The sequence below is a fragment of the Rhinolophus sinicus genome, linkage group LG03, assembly GCF_036562045.2.
Source record: "Rhinolophus sinicus isolate RSC01 linkage group LG03, ASM3656204v1, whole genome shotgun sequence".
NCBI lineage: Eukaryota > Metazoa > Chordata > Mammalia > Chiroptera > Rhinolophidae > Rhinolophus > Rhinolophus sinicus.
Genome location: NC_133753.1, coordinates 98141507 through 98162170, shown reverse-complemented (window position 1 = coordinate 98162170; position 20664 = coordinate 98141507). Strand labels below are relative to the sequence as shown.

Here is a 20664-nt window from a genome sequence, read left to right as displayed (position 1 = left end):
TGAGGGTGGAGGTGAGGGGAGCAGGTGGTCATCTTTGCTGTCCTTCTCTTCCTGAAAGAGTAGTGGGGGGGTCAGAGGGGCTGTCTCACCACCTTTCCACATTTCCTGTATCCTCACTCTGCCTGCGAGAGTGAGAAGGGCGAAAGAAGGCGAGAAGAACCAGAGGAAGAGAAGGACAGAGCCTGGGAGATGAACACCTTGCTCTAAGTTACGGGGCCTTACTGGTGGGCGTTCGTCACCATGGAAAGGGAAGTTCTGGTGGCAGGTGGCTTTCGTTGTGGCCCTCACATCACACCAGGTGGGGGGGGCAGTCATGGAGCAAGTGATGCTCTGAGTGAGTGGGAGTAAAAGCAGGACGGGAAGAGCAGCCATCCCCCGACAGGCCTGAGGGCTTGGGAGGGGGCTCCAGCTAGGCCAGGTCTCCCCAGCTGAGGGCCTGGGAGCAGGACAGGTATGAGCCAGGGATGAGGCAGCGGGTGTGCGACCCAGCTGGAGGGGACACGGACTGACAGAGGAACCAGAGAGCAGGAGAAGGAGGAGGAGAAGCAGGGCGAGGCGGGCAGAGCCCGGGGACCCCTCAGCCTGCATTCCTTGCCCGTTTCTGCCTGAGCCCCAGAGCCTCCTCCCCCCCATTCCAGGGACATGCAGACAGGTCGGGGCTTCTTGGGGGTTCCCAGGCTGTGAGGAGGAAACTAGTGTGGGCCTCAGCCCCCTCCCCCTCCCTGAGCCCAGGCCCAGCCATTCCTGTTTTGTGAGGGTTCAGTGAGTGCTCACCTGTCTCCCTGCAGCCCTGTCTCCCTGCCTCTTCTGCAAACCGCTGAGGATGAGGGGGTCTGTCCGATCCCATTAGCAGGAGGCCGCTGGAGGGTGGAGTGCTGACATGGGCCTTGCTGCTGATGCTCTGAGGAGGCCCATGCCCCCTCCCCCGCCTCTCCCACAGCCTAGGGCCCCAGTTTGGGTCTCCTCCAGCTCCACAAAGGTTAGGAGGGGTTTTGTCCAGTGAACGCCTGGGGACAGCCTAGGGGACGCCCAAGAAGGGCCCAGTGTGACAGCGGGCAGCACTGCCCCGATCCTGGGCCTGTGTCCTGCCCTGCCCTCACCCTCCTAATTCCTCATCCTCTCTTTCTCTTCTCTCTTCTGCCTGACCCTTCACGCATCACCTGTTGCACGGGTGTTATGTGCTTTGTTCTTATTTTATAAAGGAGGCCTAATGGAAACTTTGCCCTTGAAACCAAACCCTCAGATGGCCTTTCTGCCTGTAAATCTTGGCTGGCTTCCCAACAAGGCGGTGCTGGGTGGGGTGTGGTGCTGGCCTGTAGCCCCTGGTTCCTGCTCAGCCCCTGGGAAGCCTGCTTGTGGAGGCTCCTGGTGGTTCCCTGGACCCCTACAGGTGAGCAGGAGGAGATTTGGGGCCTTCAGTTTTTTTAAAGAATGAGTTACCATTTATTGATATGGCTTATCCTGGGCCAAGGGCTTTTCAAGTAAATGGTCACCTTCGAAACATGTATTATTATTTTTTGAGAGGGAGGGCCTCTTTATTTCACAGGGGTGAAAACAGGCTCAGAGGAAGAAAGGGATCTGCTCAAAGTCACACAGCAGTGCCAGGGCTAGAACACAATTGCATGTCTTCTTTTTGTCATACCTTCCATCTCCAAGGTGAGGAGGGGACGTAGGCACAGTTACGAGAGACAGCTGTGGTTGAGTGGTAGCCCCTCCTGTGGTCTCAGGTCACGCCCCAGAGGCCCTGCCCGTCCAGCTGGCTGCTACATCCTCCTCAAAGCCCAGATCTGTTTCATCCGGCCCCAGGCTGGACCTGGTGCTTGTCCAGGGCCCTGAGAGGGTAGAGCTGGACCATCTTATAGGGGCTGGTGCTGCGTGAGGAGGTAGAGGACACGCCCCAAGGGCAGGGTTGGGGAGCGGAGAATAAGACTCCTGAAGAGCAGAAAGAAGTCAGGGGACAGCAGGTCACTTGGAATTTTTATTTTTCACTGAGCTGAATGAGGAGATTCAGCTATGGAATCCAGAGAGAGTTCTACAGGAACAAAACAGAAATTGGCTGGGCCCTGGGCCCAGAGGACACAGGGAGCTGCCTGGGCCACTGTTCCAGCTTCATCTTTGGCACTTGGTCCCTTGCACAGCATCGCTCAGCTCCCAAGAACCAGAGCCCACAGTGGCAGCTGCTTGAGGCTATGGCTGCAACTGCTGCCCTGCCCAAAGAAGGGGTGGGATTGACTCCAAGGGGCCAGGGAGGCCAAGCTAGAATGAGTCTCAGAAATCACCCCATCCATCCCCATTTTGTAGATGAGGAGCAGTGCGTTTCAATGAGAATAAACATGAGAATCATACTCAGGCCTCCTGTCTGCTGGGGGTGTCTGCCTGAAGCCTCCTGTAAGCATATCTGAGTGTTGGTGTCTAGAGGGGCTGGGCACCAGGGGGCTGGCCTGTGCATGTGTGTCTGTGTGTGCCAGGATGCATCTGTGGCGTATGCCTCTGCACATGCCGAGGTCTCTGTCCCTCTGTGTGTTTCTCTATGGGTGCTCTGTGTGCAGGAATGTGGGGTCATGGCTAGAGAAGGTCGGGCCTATTCCGACAATTTTGGGAGGCTTCCCCAGGCTGAGCAGGGAGGGTGAGTCCTGAGGGGTGGAGTGGGGACATTGCTCCCAGTAGAGAGGGAGAGACCAGAGGCAGGCTGGGGAAACAAAGCCTTGGTGGGGTAAGGGTCGCTAGTGTGGGCCCAGCCCTCTGGTCACCCCAAGGGGCAACCCCAGGGGGAGTAGTCACATGATGTGGCACTTCTCAGCCGATTGCTTGAGATCCCCCAGGGTGGCCTGGGCCTTGTCCTTCAGTGAGCCAAGGTCCAAGCCAGGGAGGCTCGCCAGCTGCCCGAGGACTGAGGCCCGTTCCTCCTCCTCTGCGTCTTCCTCAATCATCTTCGCCAGCCCCTGGGGCAGCTCCATGTCTCCACCTGCCATCTGGATCTGGCTCTCATCAATCTCGTTCTGAAGGCAGGAAGGGAGGGGTGGGGTGGGGCTGGAGGTCTGTGGGAACTCTGAGCAGAGGGGGCGGGGAGGAGGCCTGCACCAGGCTCCAGGCCCCTACATTGTTCCAGTGAGGTCAGCCCCCTCCCCCACATCCCAGGACCACGCGTTTGTTTGACACTTGGACATGGAGACCTTGCACTTTTATACCACCTTACTTCACTCTGAGATGCTGAAGGTAAGATCCTAGTGGGTGTCAAACTGTTACCACCAGTAAGTCATACATTAAGTAGGTAACTGTTTGGTAAGAAGACTGTTGTTGACCACGCTGAAGGACGGCGCCAATAATAGTGATGGGCACCGTCCCTCACACACCTGTTACAGGGCCAACGCTGAGCTGGGTGTTTCAATTCTCATAATGACCCTGTGAGGTAGGTACTGTCCTTCTCCATTTTACAAATAAGGAAATTGAGACTCAGATAATTTAAGTAACTTGCCCGAGGTCATACAACTAGGAAGTGGGAAAGCTACATTTAAACCTATGTCACTGATTCCAATATCTGTGCTCTCTCTGCAAGGCACCTACTAACGGGCCTCACCCTTCCATATCCCTTTGGGGGCCCTGGGGCTTTCCACTTTCTGTCCTACTCAGTTACAGCCAAGTCTTCCGTCTTCTACTGGAATCAGAGTTCCCTGATGGCAGGAGTCTCTTATGTGCTTAATGAAAGCATCTGAGGAATGACTCTATTCCTAGCTGGGTTTAACTCAGCCACTTCCCAGAAAAGTAGGCTGTCTGGACCAGTTCTCCCTTTGAGAGACTTCCAAAAAACTGGTTGATTCCCTGTGGGGAGTCAGAGGCAGCCAGAGGTCCCAGCAATATTGGTTGAATGAGTGAATGTGATGTTCACATGTCTGATCTTCGCATTCAAGTGGAAGATCAAGGCTGGTGTACCACAGCCGATAGCGTTGTAGTTCTGTTTCTCCTCAGAGGTGATCATAGTCTGGGCACTGGGAGTGGCTTGTGCCTCAGGTCTTTCCTCAGGCAACAGGCATAGTACATATCCAGACCACCAGGGGCTACAGTGCAGGGGGGTGGGGGGGGGAGACTTCTTCCTGGCTGCCTGGACAGCCAAGGGGGCACTTGGCTCTCTGTAGACAGACCCATTCCCTGAAGGCAGTCAGGGATCCTGGAGAAGCACAGGCTCAGCATTCACAACTCTATCATTCACCAGCTGTAGGACCTTAGCCAAGCCCCTCAGCTTCCTTATCTGTAGATGTGGGTGAAAACTAGCTGGCAGAATTACTGAGGGGTTAGGTAAGGGTGCGAAGGTCAAGTGCACCTGGCACACAGAGGGTGCTGCCTTCTCCCCCACCCTACCCTCCAGGGGTGTTCAGAAGCCCCAAGAGCACTCACCCCCGAGGTAAAATCTGCTGCCTTCCAACTCTTCATCTGCCAGGCCTGACGGGCTGTGGAATATGGGTAGGAGGACAGGGGCCTGGACCGGCCCCAGAAATGGAGGACAGGGCTATCCCTCAGTGCCAAGCGGTGGTGCTGGCCCAGCTCCAGTTAACCGTGAATGAATGAAGGAGTTAGAGAAGGAAGGAGCTAACCAAGCTCTCCAAGAGTCTTAGGAGCTGAAAGTCGCGCAAAGGAGTGCAGAGCTGGGAGCTCAGGGTCCCGGATGCGTCTTGCAGACCCGGCTCCTAAGCTTACCTTGCGCAGCTGGTATTTGTCTCGGAAGTGGCTCCGCAGCGTGGCGCGCTCTGCTTTTCTCTGTGTGAACTGTGCGTCCCGCTCCATCCTGCGGGGGCACCGGGGGCAGAGTCATTGCCAGGACTGAGGGGATGGGCAGGAGGGTCTCCGTGTCAGGACAGCGACTGCACCGCTCCCGCCCCGCCGGCCTGTGTCAGGAGGGTGCTCCAACCTGGTGGGTTAGCCTGTGGCCTCTCCCTCATCACAGCGCCCTTTCTCATCTCCGCACCCGCCTCTCTGGGTGGAGGTATGGGGGGCGGGGCCGGGGGGTGGGGGTGGGGGTGGGTCATACTGTCTGTCTCTCCCTGCGGACCCTAATATATGTCCCTCTTGGCTTCAAACTCGGTCTGTCTTTTCCCTCCTGACAGGTTGTGTCGAGTGGCAGGAAGTATTTGAAACAGACTTGGATTCGTGTCCCCGCTCCATTACCACTTTTGGTATGTCTTTGGGTAAGTCACATACCTTTTTCCTCTTTTGTAAAATGAATATAAGATTTTGCAATTCACAAAATTGTTATCAGGATTAAGTGAAATAATAATAGCTAACATTTAATGATTTGCTCTGTGTGTCAGGCACTGTGCTAAGCAGTTTATATGCATTAAGTAATTTAATCTACATAAACATATAAAGCATGTTTTATGATTACATCCCCGTTTTACAGGCGAGGAAACCAAGGCACAGAAAGCTTCAGAAACTTGCCTAAATTCATCAAGTTAGAAAGAAGCAAAGCCAAGATCTGACCCACGCAGCTCTGGAGTCCAGCTCCTAACTCCACTCCAGGCGCCAATCTGTCCCAGCATTGTCAGCACACGAGTGGCTTCAATAGCTACCAGTGCATTGATCTCAGGGTCTGTCTCCGTGACTTTGAGCCCCCCTCAGCTGCACCGCTTTTCTCAGAGCCTCAGGCTCAGAGGAGCTCCAGACTCTGGGACCAGATCGGATTAAAGGATTACTTGTTTCAGTCAGAAATGTACGTGCCCCCACCCCATCCCACGTCCCTATGGCCCCTGCCCCCACTTCCTCTGGGCCCCAAAGCGAAGCTGGCGGGCGTCCTGGGTTTGAGGTGGGGTGGCACTGGTGGCAGCCTAGAGGGCACATTCCAGTCTCTTACAGAATCTAGAAAAGTAGGGGAGGGGCTTGAGGTCTGAGGTTGCCTTAGGGGTGGGCCAGGCGGCGGAGGGGGGCGGGGGGGGGGGGAGGGGGATGGGGGCGGGGGAAGGGTCGTTGGAGCCCGGAAGGGTTCCCACTCACTTCTCTTCCACCAGTTGCTTCTGATATTCCTCGTACTCCTCTCGGCTCATGCCCTGCGCTTCAGCCGCCGACTTGTTCCCGTCCCCCTTGTCCTCGCCGCCCCCCAGGCTCCCAGTGAGATTCTTCAGCTGGCTGCCCACCATGGTCTTCACCATGAACGCCATGGTCTTCACTGGCCCGGGCACCGGGAGCCGATTACCACGCGCCAGGCACTAGGCACGTCCGCGCCTACTTCAGCACTAGGTCTCGCGGACAGCTCCCGCCGCGGGCCAGCACCCCACGCTCTGCGGCGCCCGCTGTCCTCCCCTGCCCGGGCCCGCCCCCACCTCCTAAACCCCTCCTCACCGGGGGCGGGGGGCATTCACGGGGCTGAGGAGGCTGTACCACGTGCCGGCTCCGCACTCCCGCCTCCCCCACGTGCCTCCTTCAACGCCAAGCTCTGCCGGGCACTGCTGACAACGGATTAGGGCCTTAGGGGGTGGGGTCGCTCCAGAGTGGAATAGGCTGCGCTGATACGCACCCGGGAACTCTGCCACTCCCTCCTCACGCCGATTGCTGATAGCCAGGATTTCAGCTAGGAGTTGAGAGTAACAGCGAGGGGCAAAGACCCAGCCCTAGGCCCTACCCCATTCTTCTCTCCTACCTGCTGTCCCAGCAGCTGTGAAAAAGAGCTTGACGCTAGAAAAGGGAGGGAGACACGGGGGGAGGGGCGTGGTCCCAATGATGGCTCCCTGGGTTGCCTCCGAGTTCTCAATCCTGCCTGCCCTGCAGCTGCAAGCGGGGCAGGGCACCTGGAGACACCCCTCCTTGTTCTGGTGAATTTTGGAACAGAATTATACAGTGGGACTCCTCCCTCCATAGTCCAGGGCTCAAGGTCTGTGCAATATTGCATCTTTTGGCGGTCATGCCACCCCTTGGCCTCCTTGCATGCTTGAAGCCCACTCCCAGCTACCTCTCCAGAAGAGGTAAAAGCCTGCAGAGAGATCAAGGCAATCTTGGAAGGTAAATAAGCATATCAAAGCATGGGGAGAGGGAAATCACTTTAATAAGGTTGGCGCTCCCCCAAAGCTGAGGTAGGAGCTGGGCACCCAGAGGGAGAGGGTACTGGCCTAGCCCTCCACCTCCCAGACACCATCCACTTCCCAGTGACGAAAAGTAGACACTCCTTCAGGGCTTCGAGGTAGGTCATGCATGCATGCTGGGGGAGAGGGGCTGCCTCCTCAGACCCCACAGGGCCCTAGGGGTGCATGGTGCAGGGCTCAGGGGAAGGCTGCCTGTGCGCAAATAGTCCTGAAGGCTCTTGTCCAGCTCTTGCTTGCTGCCAGGGAGAGAAGATGGTTACGTGGGCCTCTGCTTCTCTGGGCCTTTGAGACAGGGCTCCCTACACTTCCTCCACGCACTGCACAGCCTCCCCCGCTCTGGGGTCTTCTACGGCTCCCTTGGCCTGCCCCATCAGGACCACACTTTCCCCCTGGCATTCAAGGTCTATCCAGGTGGCTCCAGCCTCACGGCCACCATTGTACTCTTATGTTACACATAAGCCTGTCATCATTCCACCTCGTACCTTTGCTGTTCTCCTCACGTGGAGGTCGTCCCTTTCCTCCTCTGCTTTCAAAGCTCAACACACGTCCCTGCTCCTCCAGGACCACCGTGGCCCACAGTGCTTCCCCTTGTCTTGAAACTCCATCACAAGCACTGCCAGTCCCACTTCTGAGCTCGTTAGCACACCCTAGGTCTCTAAGTGTGTCACACATTCAACAAACACCCACCAAGCAGAAAGGGACCTCTTCCTAACCTCTGTGATTCTCTTTGCCCATTTTCACAAAGTGGTCCCACCCTTTGCTCTGACAGTATTGAACTTGCCACTTTTTCTCCAACACATTGTGTTTCTTTCATGCTTCCATGCCTTTTCTCACGCTCTTCCCTCTGCATTTATGCCTTTGCTTATCTTGTCAGGTTGGAAAACTAGATGCCTTGATGACCCCTATCAAATGTCCCTTCCAGGTCGATTCCATGACCTCCCCAAGCTGGGGCTAGTGCTTTTTCCTGTATTCTTATAGACTCTGAGCTTCCTGCCACCCTGGTACTGACCACATAGGGTGTGACTATTAGGTACTTGTCAGTTTCTCACACTCAAGAGTGAGTTCTGTGAAGGCAAGACTCAGCTAGGACCAACGGCTGAGTGCCTATTGAAAAAGATGGGTCCTAGTCTGGTCACTGCTCATTGCCAGCTGGGGGACCAGGCAGGTCCTGGGCCTCAGTGCCCTCTCTCTCAAATCAAATGGCTATGTCCCAGAACCGAGCCAGGTAGGTGTAGAAAGTCCTGCCTGTGGGAAGGCCCACCTGAAGTGCATATAGCAGAAGAAGCCCACAGTCTGGATGAAGAGGAAGACCAGGAAGAGGTGGGGCTGCAGACATGAGAAGGCCCCTGGGGGCTGGCCAGGGGGGCGGGCGTCCTTGGCTGCCACTTTCTAAAAGGGAAAGTTGTAAGTTCCTGGATCAGCTTCCTGCCCAGAAGCAGGGGGGTGACCTGGAATCTGGGCCACTGTGGGCTCTGTTTCCCTCTCCCAGGCTTGGGGCACCGTTGTTCTCATCCAGGGGACTTGGAGAGGGGGCAGAGTACAAAGCAGCCCCTCCCCAGCACCCACGGCTCCATCTGGGGAATAGCTGGGAAGGCCTGGGGCCCGGAATCATCAGGGGGTTGAAGGTTCTTGAGGCGAGAAGGAGAAACAGAGCAAAAGACAGGGTAATGGTGAAGGCAAGGAAAAGAACAAGACAGGGCAGGGGTGTGGGGGAGAGCAGGCTGTCCTGAGTGATCTTGGTCACAGCCCACTCCCGTTTCTCTTCTAGTCATTCAGGGAGTGACCAAGTGATCTCCAGGGCCCTGCTGGCACTGGGAGTCTGCGGGACTCTCCGGAGAGCAGAGAGAAGATGAGAGCTGTGTCCCTGTATGTGCATACACACAGGTACAGACAGGTGTGCCTGTCAGGGGTCCCAAGGCGGGAGGGCCTGGGGCTACAGAAGTGTTGGAAGAAGGGGGCTGAGCCCCACGGTGCACCATCCTTCCGCCTCACCTCCAGGCCCCGAAGGTCCTTCTGCAGGAGGCTCAGGATCTGGGCCAGCTCTGAGAAATGATGCTTGATGCCCACAGGCAAGTAGAAGACGTGGGCTCTTGAGGCCATGTGAGCAGCCGCATCCCTGGTGGGGAACGGAAACCAAGGGAGAGGACTCATCACCCCTTCTGGTTGCTCTCAAACCCTTTAACTGTTTCTTATCATCCCTGGCAGTAGCACCTGGGTGGATAACAGGCACCATCCATAGAGCCCCTTCTTGGGGGCTATTCTTACCCCAGTCCTTCTTTCTAGACTCTGAGACAGCTTTAGCTCAGAGAAGGGTGTCCCTAAAGCCCCAGGCTCCCTGGGCTCTGCCTTCCATCCCCAGCATTCAGGGGATTTAGCTCTCCTCCCTCATCCCACCTTCCCACCCCCAGCCACAGCATCTAGCCTGAGGTCTCCCACTTCCCCCCATCAAGATGACCCCCTGCCCCCAGGGCTCTATGCTGGGGGCAAAAGGAAGTCAGGGACCCCCTACCACCACTAGGCCTGATCTTGGTTGTGCTCCCTCCAAGAACCCCCTCAAAATGTCCTCTCCTTCCAGGAGCTGTTCCTGAGAAGGGCTCAGATTTCCTGGGGTGGGAATGTTGGGTGGGGGCCCTCCCAGGGACAGTTGCTTTTAAACTAGGACTTTCAAAACTTTAAACTTGATTGAATTTAAACAATTAAATTCAGATCAACTCAATAAACCTAACCGCCCCCAGCCCCTCCCTATGTGCCAGGCTTTGTGCTGGTTGCTCAGGAAAGGATGAAAGTAATCAAGGTCTAATAGAGGAACTCCAGGCAGAGAAGCAAGTTGGTGGAGTAGGGCTTTTCTTCTCCCTATAACCCCTTCTCACCCTGTGCCCTTACCTCATCTCTTGCAGGTCCTGGAGCAGAGTCTGCTGTCCACAGAGCAGGGTGCTGACCTTGGCAGAATCCTGCAAGAAAGCCAGCCTCTTTTTTCTTTTTAAGGAGGGCACAGCTCACCGTGGCCCATGTGGGGATTGAACTGGCAACCTTGGTGTTATCAGCACCACGCTCTAACCAGCTGAGCTGACTGACCGCCCCCAAGCCAGCGTCTTCTCTAGGGCCTAGGCTTTGGCCTCTCTTCTCAGAGTCCTCCTTCCCAGGGTACTGCAGCCCTGCCTGTTCCTTCTAGAGGCCTTACTTACCAGATGACCTGGCCTTCCTCATTATGGAGTTTATCTGAGCCTGGTCCATCTCAGCTTTTGGATTCCCCCTCCTCTCAAACCCTCTCCTTGAGGGAGGTTTCCCCACCACAGTGGCCACTCCTGGACTTTCTCAGAAGCCCTCCACTTTCTAGAAGTGTTTCCGCCCCTGAAGGAGGCACGGACGTGGTCCAGTCCCCTCCGCCCCCCTTCCCCAGGGCACAGTGCCCATCGTCTCCCAGTGAGTGGGCCCCAGTGTTGCTGAGACCTGGAGAGGTGGCCGTCCCTCTCTGGGGTGGATAGAATCTGGCAGGAGGAGTCCTGGGCATGGAGGGAGGGTCAGAGGGGCCTCGCCTTGGAGTGTGGCATGCCTGCTCTCTTCCCCACTGCAGCAGCCCAGCCTCAGCTGCTCTGACCTTAGGAAACAAGATTCAAACCTCGAGCCGCCAGAGCCCAGTGAAGCGCACAAGAGCCGCTGGCCTCTTCTGCCCAGCATCTAACATGGTGACTGAGTTCGACTCAGGCCCCAGGCTGGGCGTGCCGTGGGGCCCGACTTCCTGGGGAGAAGCCAGGATGGCAGTGGAGAGGAAATGACGATTCTGGTGCATCTGAGCATTAACAAGCCGTATGGGAATCAAGTCACATGTGGAGCTACATGCACCCAGTCTATTTTTGTCACTTGTCTACAGACCCATGTCCAAATACCTGGCGTCTCCTCTCACAGCACAGTGGGTGGCTCCTTGGGCAGACCTAGCTTCCTGAACACCCTCCTGTCCGGCAGGTCCAACACATCCTGTGACCTGCAGCATTTCACCCCTGCCTTCCTTTCCCTCTAGACGTTGGGGGACAGTAGTTCTGAAGTATAGTGCTTGCTCCCCTTTCTGAGCACAGGGAGCCCACTGGTGCCATGGGACCCCGTGCCTAGGGAGCTCAGCCTTTCCAGGCCTGCATGGATGTTTGAGGGGCCACTCACCCAGGTACCCTCAGGCCCGGCCTTGCCTGGGGACCCCAGCTGCTTCTTCCATTGCCTCTCAGCCTGGGCCAGCTGCTCGGAGAGACCCTGGAGCGCCTGCAGGATCTGTCTGTGTCTGCCCAGTGTCTCCTCCAGGTCAGGGATCCTTTCCCCTAGGGGTTGGGGCAGAGCTGGGCCAGCCAGCCAGTGGGGGTGGGGCAACAGATCCTGTCTATTGGGGGCTTCTTGGAGAGGGATCCAGAAAGGCATGGCTTCTGCCTCCAAGAGTGTCCCCTGGAAAGATGTGTTTAGGTGGCGGGGTGGGGAGAGGACAGAGCAGGGTCTTGCTTAGATATGGCTTCTACCTCCCCATCGGTTAAAGGATGCCTGAATCGAAGGGCAGAGGGTCCTGTGATACTCCAGTGGGCCCCTGCCCCACCTGCCTGCTCCTTGGGCCCCTACCTTCTCCCTGGTCTTTGGAGCTCAGCTTTGGAATCATGTCCTCCCTGGTGCCCAGGTCCAGCTTGGCCCGCAGTCCTTCCAGCTGTCTCGCCAGGCGGAGCTGCTCCATCTCCAGGAAGGGATGTGGGGGAGCCTGGAGGAGGAAGACAAAAACTAGGGCCTGAAACCTGTGAGAGATCCAGGGGTGAGAGGGTCACACAGGGCCCACCACAAGCCCAGTCCCTCTCCCTGGCCAAATGTTCACCCCAGCCGAGGAAGAGCCCTGGTTCCGCCTCAGCTCAGCTGCCAGACCCTGTGTTTCTGGGCCTATGAGCCTTGCTCCACTGCCAGTCCCCACACCCTTCCATCCCGCTGGGGCCTAGACCCCAGCAGCTCTCTCAGGCCTCAGGCCTTTGGTCACGCCCATCATGCTCTCAGCTAACTGCCTCTGTTCCTTCCAGCTTGTCTACTGTCCTGGCTGGTTAGGACCCCCTTGTCTGTGTGCCCACGGTCCCCAGCCAGCCCGGGAGGTCCTTGAAGACAAGCCCTGGCTCTGGGTCCCCTTTGCCCCCAGCACGGCCCAGCACAAGGCCTGGCCTGAGCAGAGCTCAGAGAGCAGGTAGAGATAATGGCTGGAATGGCAGGTCCGAAGGCACCATGACATGAGCAGAAGCATCTGGGGGAGGGGTCCCTGGGCTGGGGGAGTGGGGCCTCTCCCCAGCCTTCCCCCTAGGGGGGCCCAGGGCTGACATCACCTCTGGACCCGGCTCCCTCAGACTGTATGTCAGGAAGGACAAGACATCATGGTCATCTGGAAAGGGGGTTAGAGAAGAGAAGGTAGGACCTGCCACCCCAGCAGCCAGCTCACTCACTCAGCCCTCACCCACCCCCAGGCTCCAATCTATTCCAGGCAAGCAAAGAGATCTGGGTGACCTTGGGCAACTCTGATGCTTATCTTGTTTACTTCATAGGAAAGGTGTGAGGGCCAGACAAGCAGATGGGTGGGCTGTGACCCCCCCCCATTCAGCCAGAGGTGGGCCCCCAGTGAGTAGGAAAATTGGACAGTCCTGGGCTAGAGCCGTGGAAGCAGACTGAGCATGGCTGCTACTGGCAAACGCCGCTCTGTGGTGGCCATCTCCTCAGCATGGCTCTGACCATGTCACTCTCCTCCTCAGAAACCTTCCATGACTCCCCAGTGCCCAGTCTAAAGATCGAAGTCTCGGCATTCATGGATGCCTTCTGTCTGATTGGACCTCACTTTCCAGCTGTGGGTCCCTCCATGGACTCTGCTTTGCCCCATTTCCCTAAATGTCCTGCATGGCTGCCCCTCTGCCACTTGTCCCACAGCTCCCAGCCAGGGGCACTTATGGGCCCAAAACTTCTTGTGTTTTACCCTAGTTGAGACTTTCAACAACTCTTGCCAGGAAGATGGGAGAAGATTTGTGACTTGCCCAGGTCACATGGTGAGAAAGTGGCTGTCCCCAAACCCAGTGCTCCTTAGAAGTCGTGCCCAGGATGATTCATTAGGCACCATTCCTCTGCTCTTACCTGTCCTCAGGCCCTCACCTGCCAGCGTGCTGGTGGCTGCTGAGACCCCAAAAAAACCTCCAGGGGCCAAAAGCAGAGGCCCCACCTCGACGCACACTTCATCTGGGTCGTTGGGCGTGAGGCCGCTGTTCAAGGACACCTGAAGGGCACAGGGGAGAGAGCCCCTTGCAGATGGAGTCCCCCTTCTCCCCTGTGCCCAGCAGGGGGTTTAACTCTCTGGCTGCCCTGGCCCTAAAGGGGGTCAGGCAGTCACAGGGCTTGGTGGCAGAATGTCATGGAGAGCTTGGCACACCTAGCCTCACACGTATGTGCTCTGGGTCATTCAAGAGTCTGTAGGGAGGAGGACCAGTGTATGCGTTCCCCATGTGTGCCAGGGACCCTGTGTGCTGGCACAGGCCGGAGTCTGTTGGGGTCGTGGGCCACAGATCACACAGCCTTTCTCAGCTCGAGCCTGTAATCTGCACACCCCACCGGGAGGACCCCCAAAAGCAGGAGTGTTCACTCACGTGTAGCCTCTGTCCCCAGTAGGTGATCCGCACTCTGAAGGGGTAGGGCCGGTTCCGAAAGTCCCGGTAGCAAGAGCCCAGCACCCGGCTGGCTCCATCCCTGTGGGGACTTGGAATCCAGCCAGGCCACACAGGACCCAAGGCCTGGCCAGTGGGGCAGTCCCACAGGCCGTTCTGCCCAGACCTGCCGCGCCATATCCCCCAACTGGGTGACTGCTGTGGGACATGTCCCTGTGTCTAGCTTAGCAGAAGAGAGAGGGGCAGGAGAACAGGCCGTGCCTGGAGGAGTTGGGGACTTGTGGTTTACAGAAGGGGCCAAGGGCCTCTCCGTGACTTTTCTTCCCTAGGGGGACAGAGCCTGGACCCGCAGTGGGATTCCAGCCCTCAATCCCCAGGCCTACCACCTTCTCCCGCTGCCCCACCCTCCTTCCCGTGCCCTTAAACTCCAAGTTCCCCTGCGCCTCTGGGTAAGGCCTCTCTTTCCTGTCCCTCTGCCAAGCTTGGCCCGCAGTAGGACAGACTCAGGTCGACAGCACAAGATGAGTCCTAATAGCTAAGGTGCCGGCCCTGCAGGACAGAGCAGCAGGCTCTGGGGAGTTAGGGGCAGGTGCTGAGCCGAGAGGTCTGTAGTTTCTCTGGGCACATGGACACAGACGCTCCTCACAGCGCCTGCCACAGCGCCTGCCCCTGCTCCATTCAACTCAGAGGGAGATGGCACGGAGCAGGGAGAAGGCACCTGTGTGTGCCTCCTAGCTGTGACCTTGGGCGTTACCTCAGCTTCCAAACTTCCAGTCCCCCATCTTTAATGTGAGGACAATAATTGAAAGCACCTCATAACGTTGTTATGAGAGTGACTGAGACCATGAATCCAAGTGCTTGGTGCTGCCGCGCACACGGCAAGCTCCACCTCGTAGTGTTAGCAATTATGCTCATTGTTACGAGCTAAGTTGTTTGCTGACACTGATGGACTGGCTTAGCTACTGAGGAGGGAGCCAGGCTGCAGGGGGGGAAGCCACGTCATCTGGGAGAAAGCGAAGGGCGCTGGCAGGCAGGCAGCTGGCACAGGGGAAGGACATGGCCCCTTCACAGGCAATTCTGGCCTCAGATTTCAGCTCTGTACACAGCTGTGTAACCTCAGGCAAGTACTTCACCTCTCTGGGCCTCCATGTCTTCCCCTGTCATTGGAGACTAATAATCCCCATTTCTCAAGAATGTTGGGGAACAGACGAGATGATGTGTGTGCAAACACCCAGCACGGGCTTCACCTGCGTCACTTTACTATGCCCACTAATTTGAGGCTCTTGGGCTGAATGACTGGGGGAGTCAGTGGGGCAGTTCCCAGGAAGAGCAAGCAAACTCTGGTCCTGGGCCCAGAGGAGGGGCAGCCGGGACTGAGCGGGAGGGAGCCCAGGGCGGCAGGGAGGGCACAGCCCTGGGAGGGGTGGGCTTCCTGTGAGAGGCGCGGGCAGGGACACGAGTGGGTAGTATGAGCACAGCGCAGGAATGGGGGTCGGTGTCAGTCCCACGGGCCCTTACCGAAGCGGCTCGGAGTGGGTGTGCCCGTCACTGGCCAGCACATGGACGGCAGGGCTGCTCTACATGGGACGGGACAGGCAGCCTGAGTGTGCGCAGGGAGCGGCGTGAGGGTGCGGGCGGGAAGGAGGCTGAGGGTGATGGTGTGGGGAGGAGACCACTGCTCACCTGGGTATTTTGGGCTGAGGAGTCAAAGAGGATCCCAACGCCGTCCCCCGAGGCCAGACCGCCCAGGACAGAGCCGACTTCACCCCTGCCCTGGGTGTACCACACAGCCTGCGGGACCTCAGCTACTCAGCTCCTCTGCAGGACACTGCAACCCGGGCTCACCGGCCGCCTCCCTGCTGCACCCCCTCTTCCGGGCCTTGGCAGAGGCCACTCACCAGGCCCTGGGCTCCCTGGCGCCCCAGACCGGTCACCCTCATCTGCATCTCCACCTCCCAGCCAGAGAAGAGGACAGGGGCCCGGCTCCACACAGCGCCACTTCGGTTCCGCATGGATGGGGCCAACCGCACTTCCTCCAGGCCCAGGATGGCGTCTGTGGACCAGGCAGCTCAGGGCCTGCGCGCCACCTTCCCCTTTGCCCCATTAGTCTCCCTCATTGGCCTGGCTTGGCTCTGGGAGGAGGAAGCAGGTAATATCAAGGCCTGCCATTAAATACCAGGCCAGCTGGTCAGATGGAGGAATCCACTGAAGAAGTGGGCACTGGAACCACCCAAACTGGGCACCTTTGCCAGGGGAGGGCAATAAATGCCAGACCCATATAAGAGCAGCCTGCCCGCACCCTCACTGGGGCCTCACAGGTCTGTGAAGACTGCTTTGTACCAGACCCCCGCTGACAGAGGAGGAAACGGAGGCTCAGAAAAGTTAAGGAACTAAGGGGATTGGAACTCTGCTCCACCTAACTCCAAAGTACAAGCTTCTTTCACCAGGAGAGAGCTTGAGACCAAGCCTTTCTTTCTGAGACGAGGAAACTGAGGCCCTGTGAGGGAAAAGGACATGCCTGAGACACAGCACATAGCAGCGCCTTTGAGAGAATAATGACTGGAGGGCTCCAGTGTTCCAAAATGAGGCTTGGGGCTTCCTGGTCAGGGGGCTAGAGGGCACTCCAAAATGAGGAAAGTGTGAAAGCAAAGGTGGAACTAGCCTGCAGGACTGGGAGGAAAGGGTGAAGGATGGAGCACGCGTGCGTGCGTGTGTGTGTGTGTGTGTGTGTGTGTGTGTGTATTACCACTGGTGGAGATGGGGGGGGACAAAGAGGAGAGAGGAGAAAAACTGAGGCAGGCTTGGCAGGAACCAGAGGGAGGGAGATCAGAGACCCCACCCCAGCTGGCTCCCTACCCCTTTGACCTGCCAGCCTGGAACCTGGCCCAGGGCCTAGTCCCTTGTCCCTGCCAGGACTTTCCATGTACTGCTATTCCAGCCTGTTTACTCAGCAAAGGTCAGGGCTGGGGGGTGGCCCAGGCTAGGAGACTGGAAGGCCAGAAGTCCTGGGGGCCCTTGGAAGTCACCAGTGCCTCTGAAGTGACTGGCAGGAGGCAAGGATCGCCCACTGTCTACTACACTGGTGCCTTCAGCCTTATATGGCTTGTTCATGGGACCTCGCCCCAGACTGTGGGCGCCTTAAGCCCTGTGTCTCTGGGATGGCCGCAGGGGGAATGGGGGAGGGAGTCTAATAAAAGGATGGATGAATGAATGAATGAATGAATGAATGAATGAATGAATGAACAATGAACATATCACTGGGTGATCCAGAGCCTCTGCCTCTGCTGCCCCACATGGTCTGTGACACCTCCGATTTGGCCCAGAACAGTCAGTATGGTACAGGCCCTGCCACCCCAGTGCTGACGCGGCCTGACATGCTGCTGTGAGAAACAGCCCCTCCTTTGTTTACTTCCTGTGCCTCTGAGGACTAGGCCAGGACCCGTGATAGGACCTGTCATCTTAAAGGGATATTTGTTCTGGTCTCAGTAGCTCTGTTTCTCAGAACTTCCATCTCATGGACACAGAAATACACAATGGATCTGCTTTCTATCTTGGCTTTGCTGCTAGGAGGCTCTGAACAAGATCCATAGCCCAGCTCTGAAGGGTGGGCAGGCCTCACAGCATATGTTTTGGCAACAGGCCACATTCCTGGACTCATTTCATGCCCCGACCCCAAGCCTCATTCTTCTTGCTCACTCTTCATTTAAGTTCTGCTCTATTGCATAGGTCCTTGTAAGTCTTCAACAATCATTTTTGAAATAAAATTGGGTAGAAGACAGTCTCTTTGTAGGTCCCGGTTTGGAAGGCCCTGAACACAGACGTGTGGGCTATGATGCCCTCGTGCCTGCTTCTACCCAGCACACGTACAGGGCATGGCTAGGGTACCCCTCCAGGCAGCCCGCACCCCGCCCCTTCTCATGGATAGCCACAACCTGACACGATGGAGCCAGAGAGTGGAGGTTTATGCTGGCCCAGGTTGCCCTATGCGTGTGTCTGGCACTCAGCATGTGAGCCTGTGTGTGTGTGTGTTCACAGGTCCAAGAGGCAGGGATGGGGGGTGAGAGCATCCTCTGAGGAGAGGCAGAAGAAGAGAAGAGAAAAGCCTTAAGGCAGAGAGGAGAAACTGCAGCTGGTGGATAGGGCTGGGATGTGGTGTGTAGAACAGGAGACAAGCCTTGGAGGGATCCTGGGCCCCCGGCACTGCCTGCCCCAGGCCTGGACCCATCTTCGGCAGGGGCTGGCCCACCCCCCACCAAGTCACAGCCACCCTGAGTGGTCAGCTGCTCCAGCACACTGAGGAAACCTGGGCATGCTCGGTCCCCACCTTACCCCTCACCTCCATGATGGCTCCAGAAGGGTATTCCAGCCCCAGGCAATGCCAGCCTTGGTCCTTTGAAACTGAGCTTGTACTCAAATCTTCGCTGAGGAAGACGGCCCCCGTCAGGGCTGTCGGGGGCCAGGAGCAGGAGGAGAAGGCAGAGCAAGGGAGTAGGGCCACAAACCACAGGCATTGTGAAAGGATATAATGTCCCTGCCCAGGGTGGATCCCTAGCTGGGTGGCCAGGGAGGGGCTCCGGGGAAGGGCCAGGTGGGGAGGAGCGGGGGACTGGCTAGGAGTTGGTTTCTGGCACTGACTTCTCCCTCCTTCCCCACACAGACATCCTGTTCCTTCCAGGCCTGTCCTCAGGCCACACCCCTCCCTTACCTCTAGCCTGACCAGCTGAATCCCTGACCCCTGACACTTGTCTCACCTGAGCTCTGCCCACACTCCTGGGTTCAGGCCACCTTTCCACCTTCCCTCAGCTCCAGCAGCTGAGCAGCCTCAGGGATCACAGGGACAGGCTACCCTTCAGTCACCCTGGCCTCTCCTCTGGGCTTGGGACAGACTTCCACACGCTGCCTTTGTCCTGCAGACAGGTGTCCTGGCAGTCTGGCCACCACCCGCCCCGTCCTCCCGGTCCTGCTTGCTCCCCTGTAATGCTCAGCTCTCCCATATTCCCAAAGGCGCAGGCCGCCAAACAGCCTGGTTTCCTCAACAAATAAACTACATGAAAAACTGAAAGAGAGCAAACAAATGCAGTGTGTGAGCCTTGTTTGGAGCTTAATTTTAACCAACCAACTGTGGGAAAAAGTGAGACAATTGGGGAAATTTGAACAATGGGTGTCTGATTAAATTAAGGAATTATTTAAAAAATTTTTAGTAGTAATGTATTGTGATTATATTTCTAAAAAGTCTTGTGTCTTTTGGAGAAATGTGTTAAAGCTCTGGAGTAGCTGCTATAATGTCTCACATCTGTTCCAAATCCCCCAGACTTGGTGGCACAGCACTGGCCTTGAGTTGATAACTGTTCAAGTAGGATGGTGGGGGCATGGGGGTTCATTGTATTCGTCTCTCTACTTTTATATGTTTCATAATTTCCAAAATAAGCACATTTAAAAAAAATAAGTCATCTTATATTTCAAATATTTTCATCCAAATGTTGGTTTTCCAGAGTGGCTGGCTCATCTGCCAAGGATTCTAGATGCATGAAGTTTGCTAATCTTTGTAAGTTCCCAGTAGGGTTCAGTTACAGAAGCTCTGCAAGTTAATTAAATCAAGGCTGTAAATGGAAACTTCTAGGGCATGCTGAAGGAAAATGCTCATTTCTCCACACTGAGCCCTCAGCCACCTCCACCCGCTTTCCTGGCACTTTCCCAGCCGCATTGTGGAAACGGGGGCCCCATCCCGGCCCTGCCCCTTGAACTTCCCGGCTCCTGGCCCTGCCAGCACGTGCAAGGCCTGACCATGACCCGTTCTCTGTGCTGAGTGGACACTTCTTTTTTTCTTTCAAGGAGGGCCCAGCTCACAGTGGCCCATGAGGGGATTGAACTGGCAACCTTGGTGTTATTAGCACCGCGCTCTGACCAACTGAGCTACCCGGCCACCCAAGTGGACACTTAACCCAGTCTCTGCGATGTGAAACGCCATGGACATCCCCTGCCCCCACTGCCCCATGCTGAGCACCCCCCAGGGCTCACTTGCTTCTTCCTGCCCCCCCACTGCTTGCTGCTCCCTTGATACTGCTCTCTCTCCCCAGCCCTTACACTGGGCTCCATACACTGCATCTCCCCCACTCACCACCTACTCCCTGGCCAAGCTCATCCATGCCTGTGGCTTCAAGCACCTCTGCTGTGGCCACGATCCCCAAAGCTCTACTTCCAGCCCATCTTCTCCCCAGAGCCGCAGGCTCGAATGAACATCCAACTCCTCAGGGAACAGCTCTGTTCAGATGTCACACAGGCCCCCAGGTGACATGTCCAAACCAAACTCCTCTTCTCCAACACCTGGCCCATCGTCGTCCAGGGTTGGGGGCTCATGCATGGTACCCCCATTTTACTGAGCCAGAGACTGGAATCCCCCAGATCCCTTCTGTCTCATCCTCTCATCGGCCATCAGCAAGCTCTTCAATCTGCTCTTGCCCTCTCATATTGTGGTACCCATTCTCTCCAAGCCTCAGTTTCCTCGCCTGTAAAATGGGGATAATAATAGTGTATATCTCCAAGAGTTGTTTGGAGGGTTAATGAGGTAACACACCTATTGTGCTTAGAACAGGGCCCAGCAGACAACGAGTGCTCAGCAAGACATCAGCTGTGTTTACCTTCCTCTCCACCTCCTACCGGCTTTGGCTTCACCAGCCCAGGCCACTGTCAATCACCGCCTGGCCACTGCAGCCTTCCCACCGTCTCCCCGTTTCCACTTGGGACACCTCCTCACCTCCCAGGCCAGATTGTAGTCAGGAGGATCTTTCTAAAATGCAGATCTGACCCAGTGATTTCTCTGTCCTAAACCCTTCCATCGCTCCTGGTCATCTTTGCATAAAGTGAAACTATTTGTGGGGCCTGCAAAGCCAGGTAGGTCTGGGCCCTGCTTTCTCTGCAGCCTTACTTGCTCCCAAACCGCACCACTGGAACCT

General features: G+C 56.7%; 2 protein-coding genes across 5 annotated transcripts; both read right to left on the bottom strand.

Annotated features, from left to right (window-relative positions):
* Nucleotides 1-1960: 1960 nt before the first annotated feature.
* On the bottom strand, nucleotides 1961-6306 carry CPLX3 (complexin 3). Its single transcript, XM_019750953.2, has 3 exons — nucleotides 5983-6306; nucleotides 4693-4780; nucleotides 1961-2999 (listed from the first exon to the last, which is right to left on the bottom strand). Exons 1-3 carry the CDS (start codon nucleotides 6144-6146, stop codon nucleotides 2778-2780), a joined length of 474 nt encoding a protein of 157 aa, XP_019606512.1. The 5' UTR covers nucleotides 6147-6306; the 3' UTR covers nucleotides 1961-2777.
* Nucleotides 6307-6832: 526 nt separating this feature from the next.
* Nucleotides 6833-18237, bottom strand: LMAN1L (lectin, mannose binding 1 like). Of its 4 annotated transcripts, none has more exons than XM_074328287.1 (14): nucleotides 18048-18237; nucleotides 15610-15764; nucleotides 15395-15502; nucleotides 15230-15288; nucleotides 13694-13793; nucleotides 13206-13326; nucleotides 12395-12450; nucleotides 11661-11793; nucleotides 11220-11371; nucleotides 10515-10662; nucleotides 9948-10015; nucleotides 9057-9180; nucleotides 8326-8453; nucleotides 6833-7300 (listed from the first exon to the last, which is right to left on the bottom strand). In XM_074328287.1, exons 1-14 carry the CDS (start codon nucleotides 18220-18222, stop codon nucleotides 7220-7222), a joined length of 1608 nt encoding a protein of 535 aa, XP_074184388.1. In that variant the 5' UTR covers nucleotides 18223-18237; the 3' UTR covers nucleotides 6833-7219. The 4 variants fall into 4 exon arrangements, with proteins under 4 accessions (XP_074184388.1, XP_074184390.1, XP_074184391.1 ...); XM_074328289.1 differs by having other exon boundaries at nucleotides 15610-15843; nucleotides 18048-18164; XM_074328290.1 differs by lacking the exon at nucleotides 15610-15764 and having other exon boundaries at nucleotides 18048-18175.
* Nucleotides 18238-20664: the final 2427 nt, after the last annotated feature.

Bases quoted from the DNA above. Each gene is read 5' to 3' on its own strand.
- CPLX3 (XM_019750953.2), bottom strand. From the start codon at position 6,146: ATGGCGTTCATGGTGAAGACCATGGTGGGCAGCCAGCTGAAGAATCTC. The intron at 4,781-5,982 runs GTGAGTGGGAAC...GTGCCCCCGCAG, and splicing joins AAGCAACTGGTGGAAGAGAA to GATGGAGCGGGACGCACAGT. The intron at 3,000-4,692 runs GTAAGCTTAGGA...TCCTGCCTTCAG, and splicing joins ACAAATACCAGCTGCGCAAG to AACGAGATTGATGAGAGCCA.
- LMAN1L (XM_074328287.1), bottom strand. From the start codon at position 18,222: ATGCCTGTGGTTTGTGGCCCTACTCCCTTGCTCTGCCTTCTCCTCCTG. The intron at 13,794-15,229 runs GTAAGGGCCCGT...AAGTCCCCACAG, and splicing joins ACCCACTCCGAGCCGCTTCG to GGATGGAGCCAGCCGGGTGC. The intron at 10,663-11,219 runs GTGAGTGGCCCC...TTGTTTCCTAAG, and splicing joins CCGGGCCTGAGGGTACCTGG to GTCAGAGCAGCTGAGGCTGG.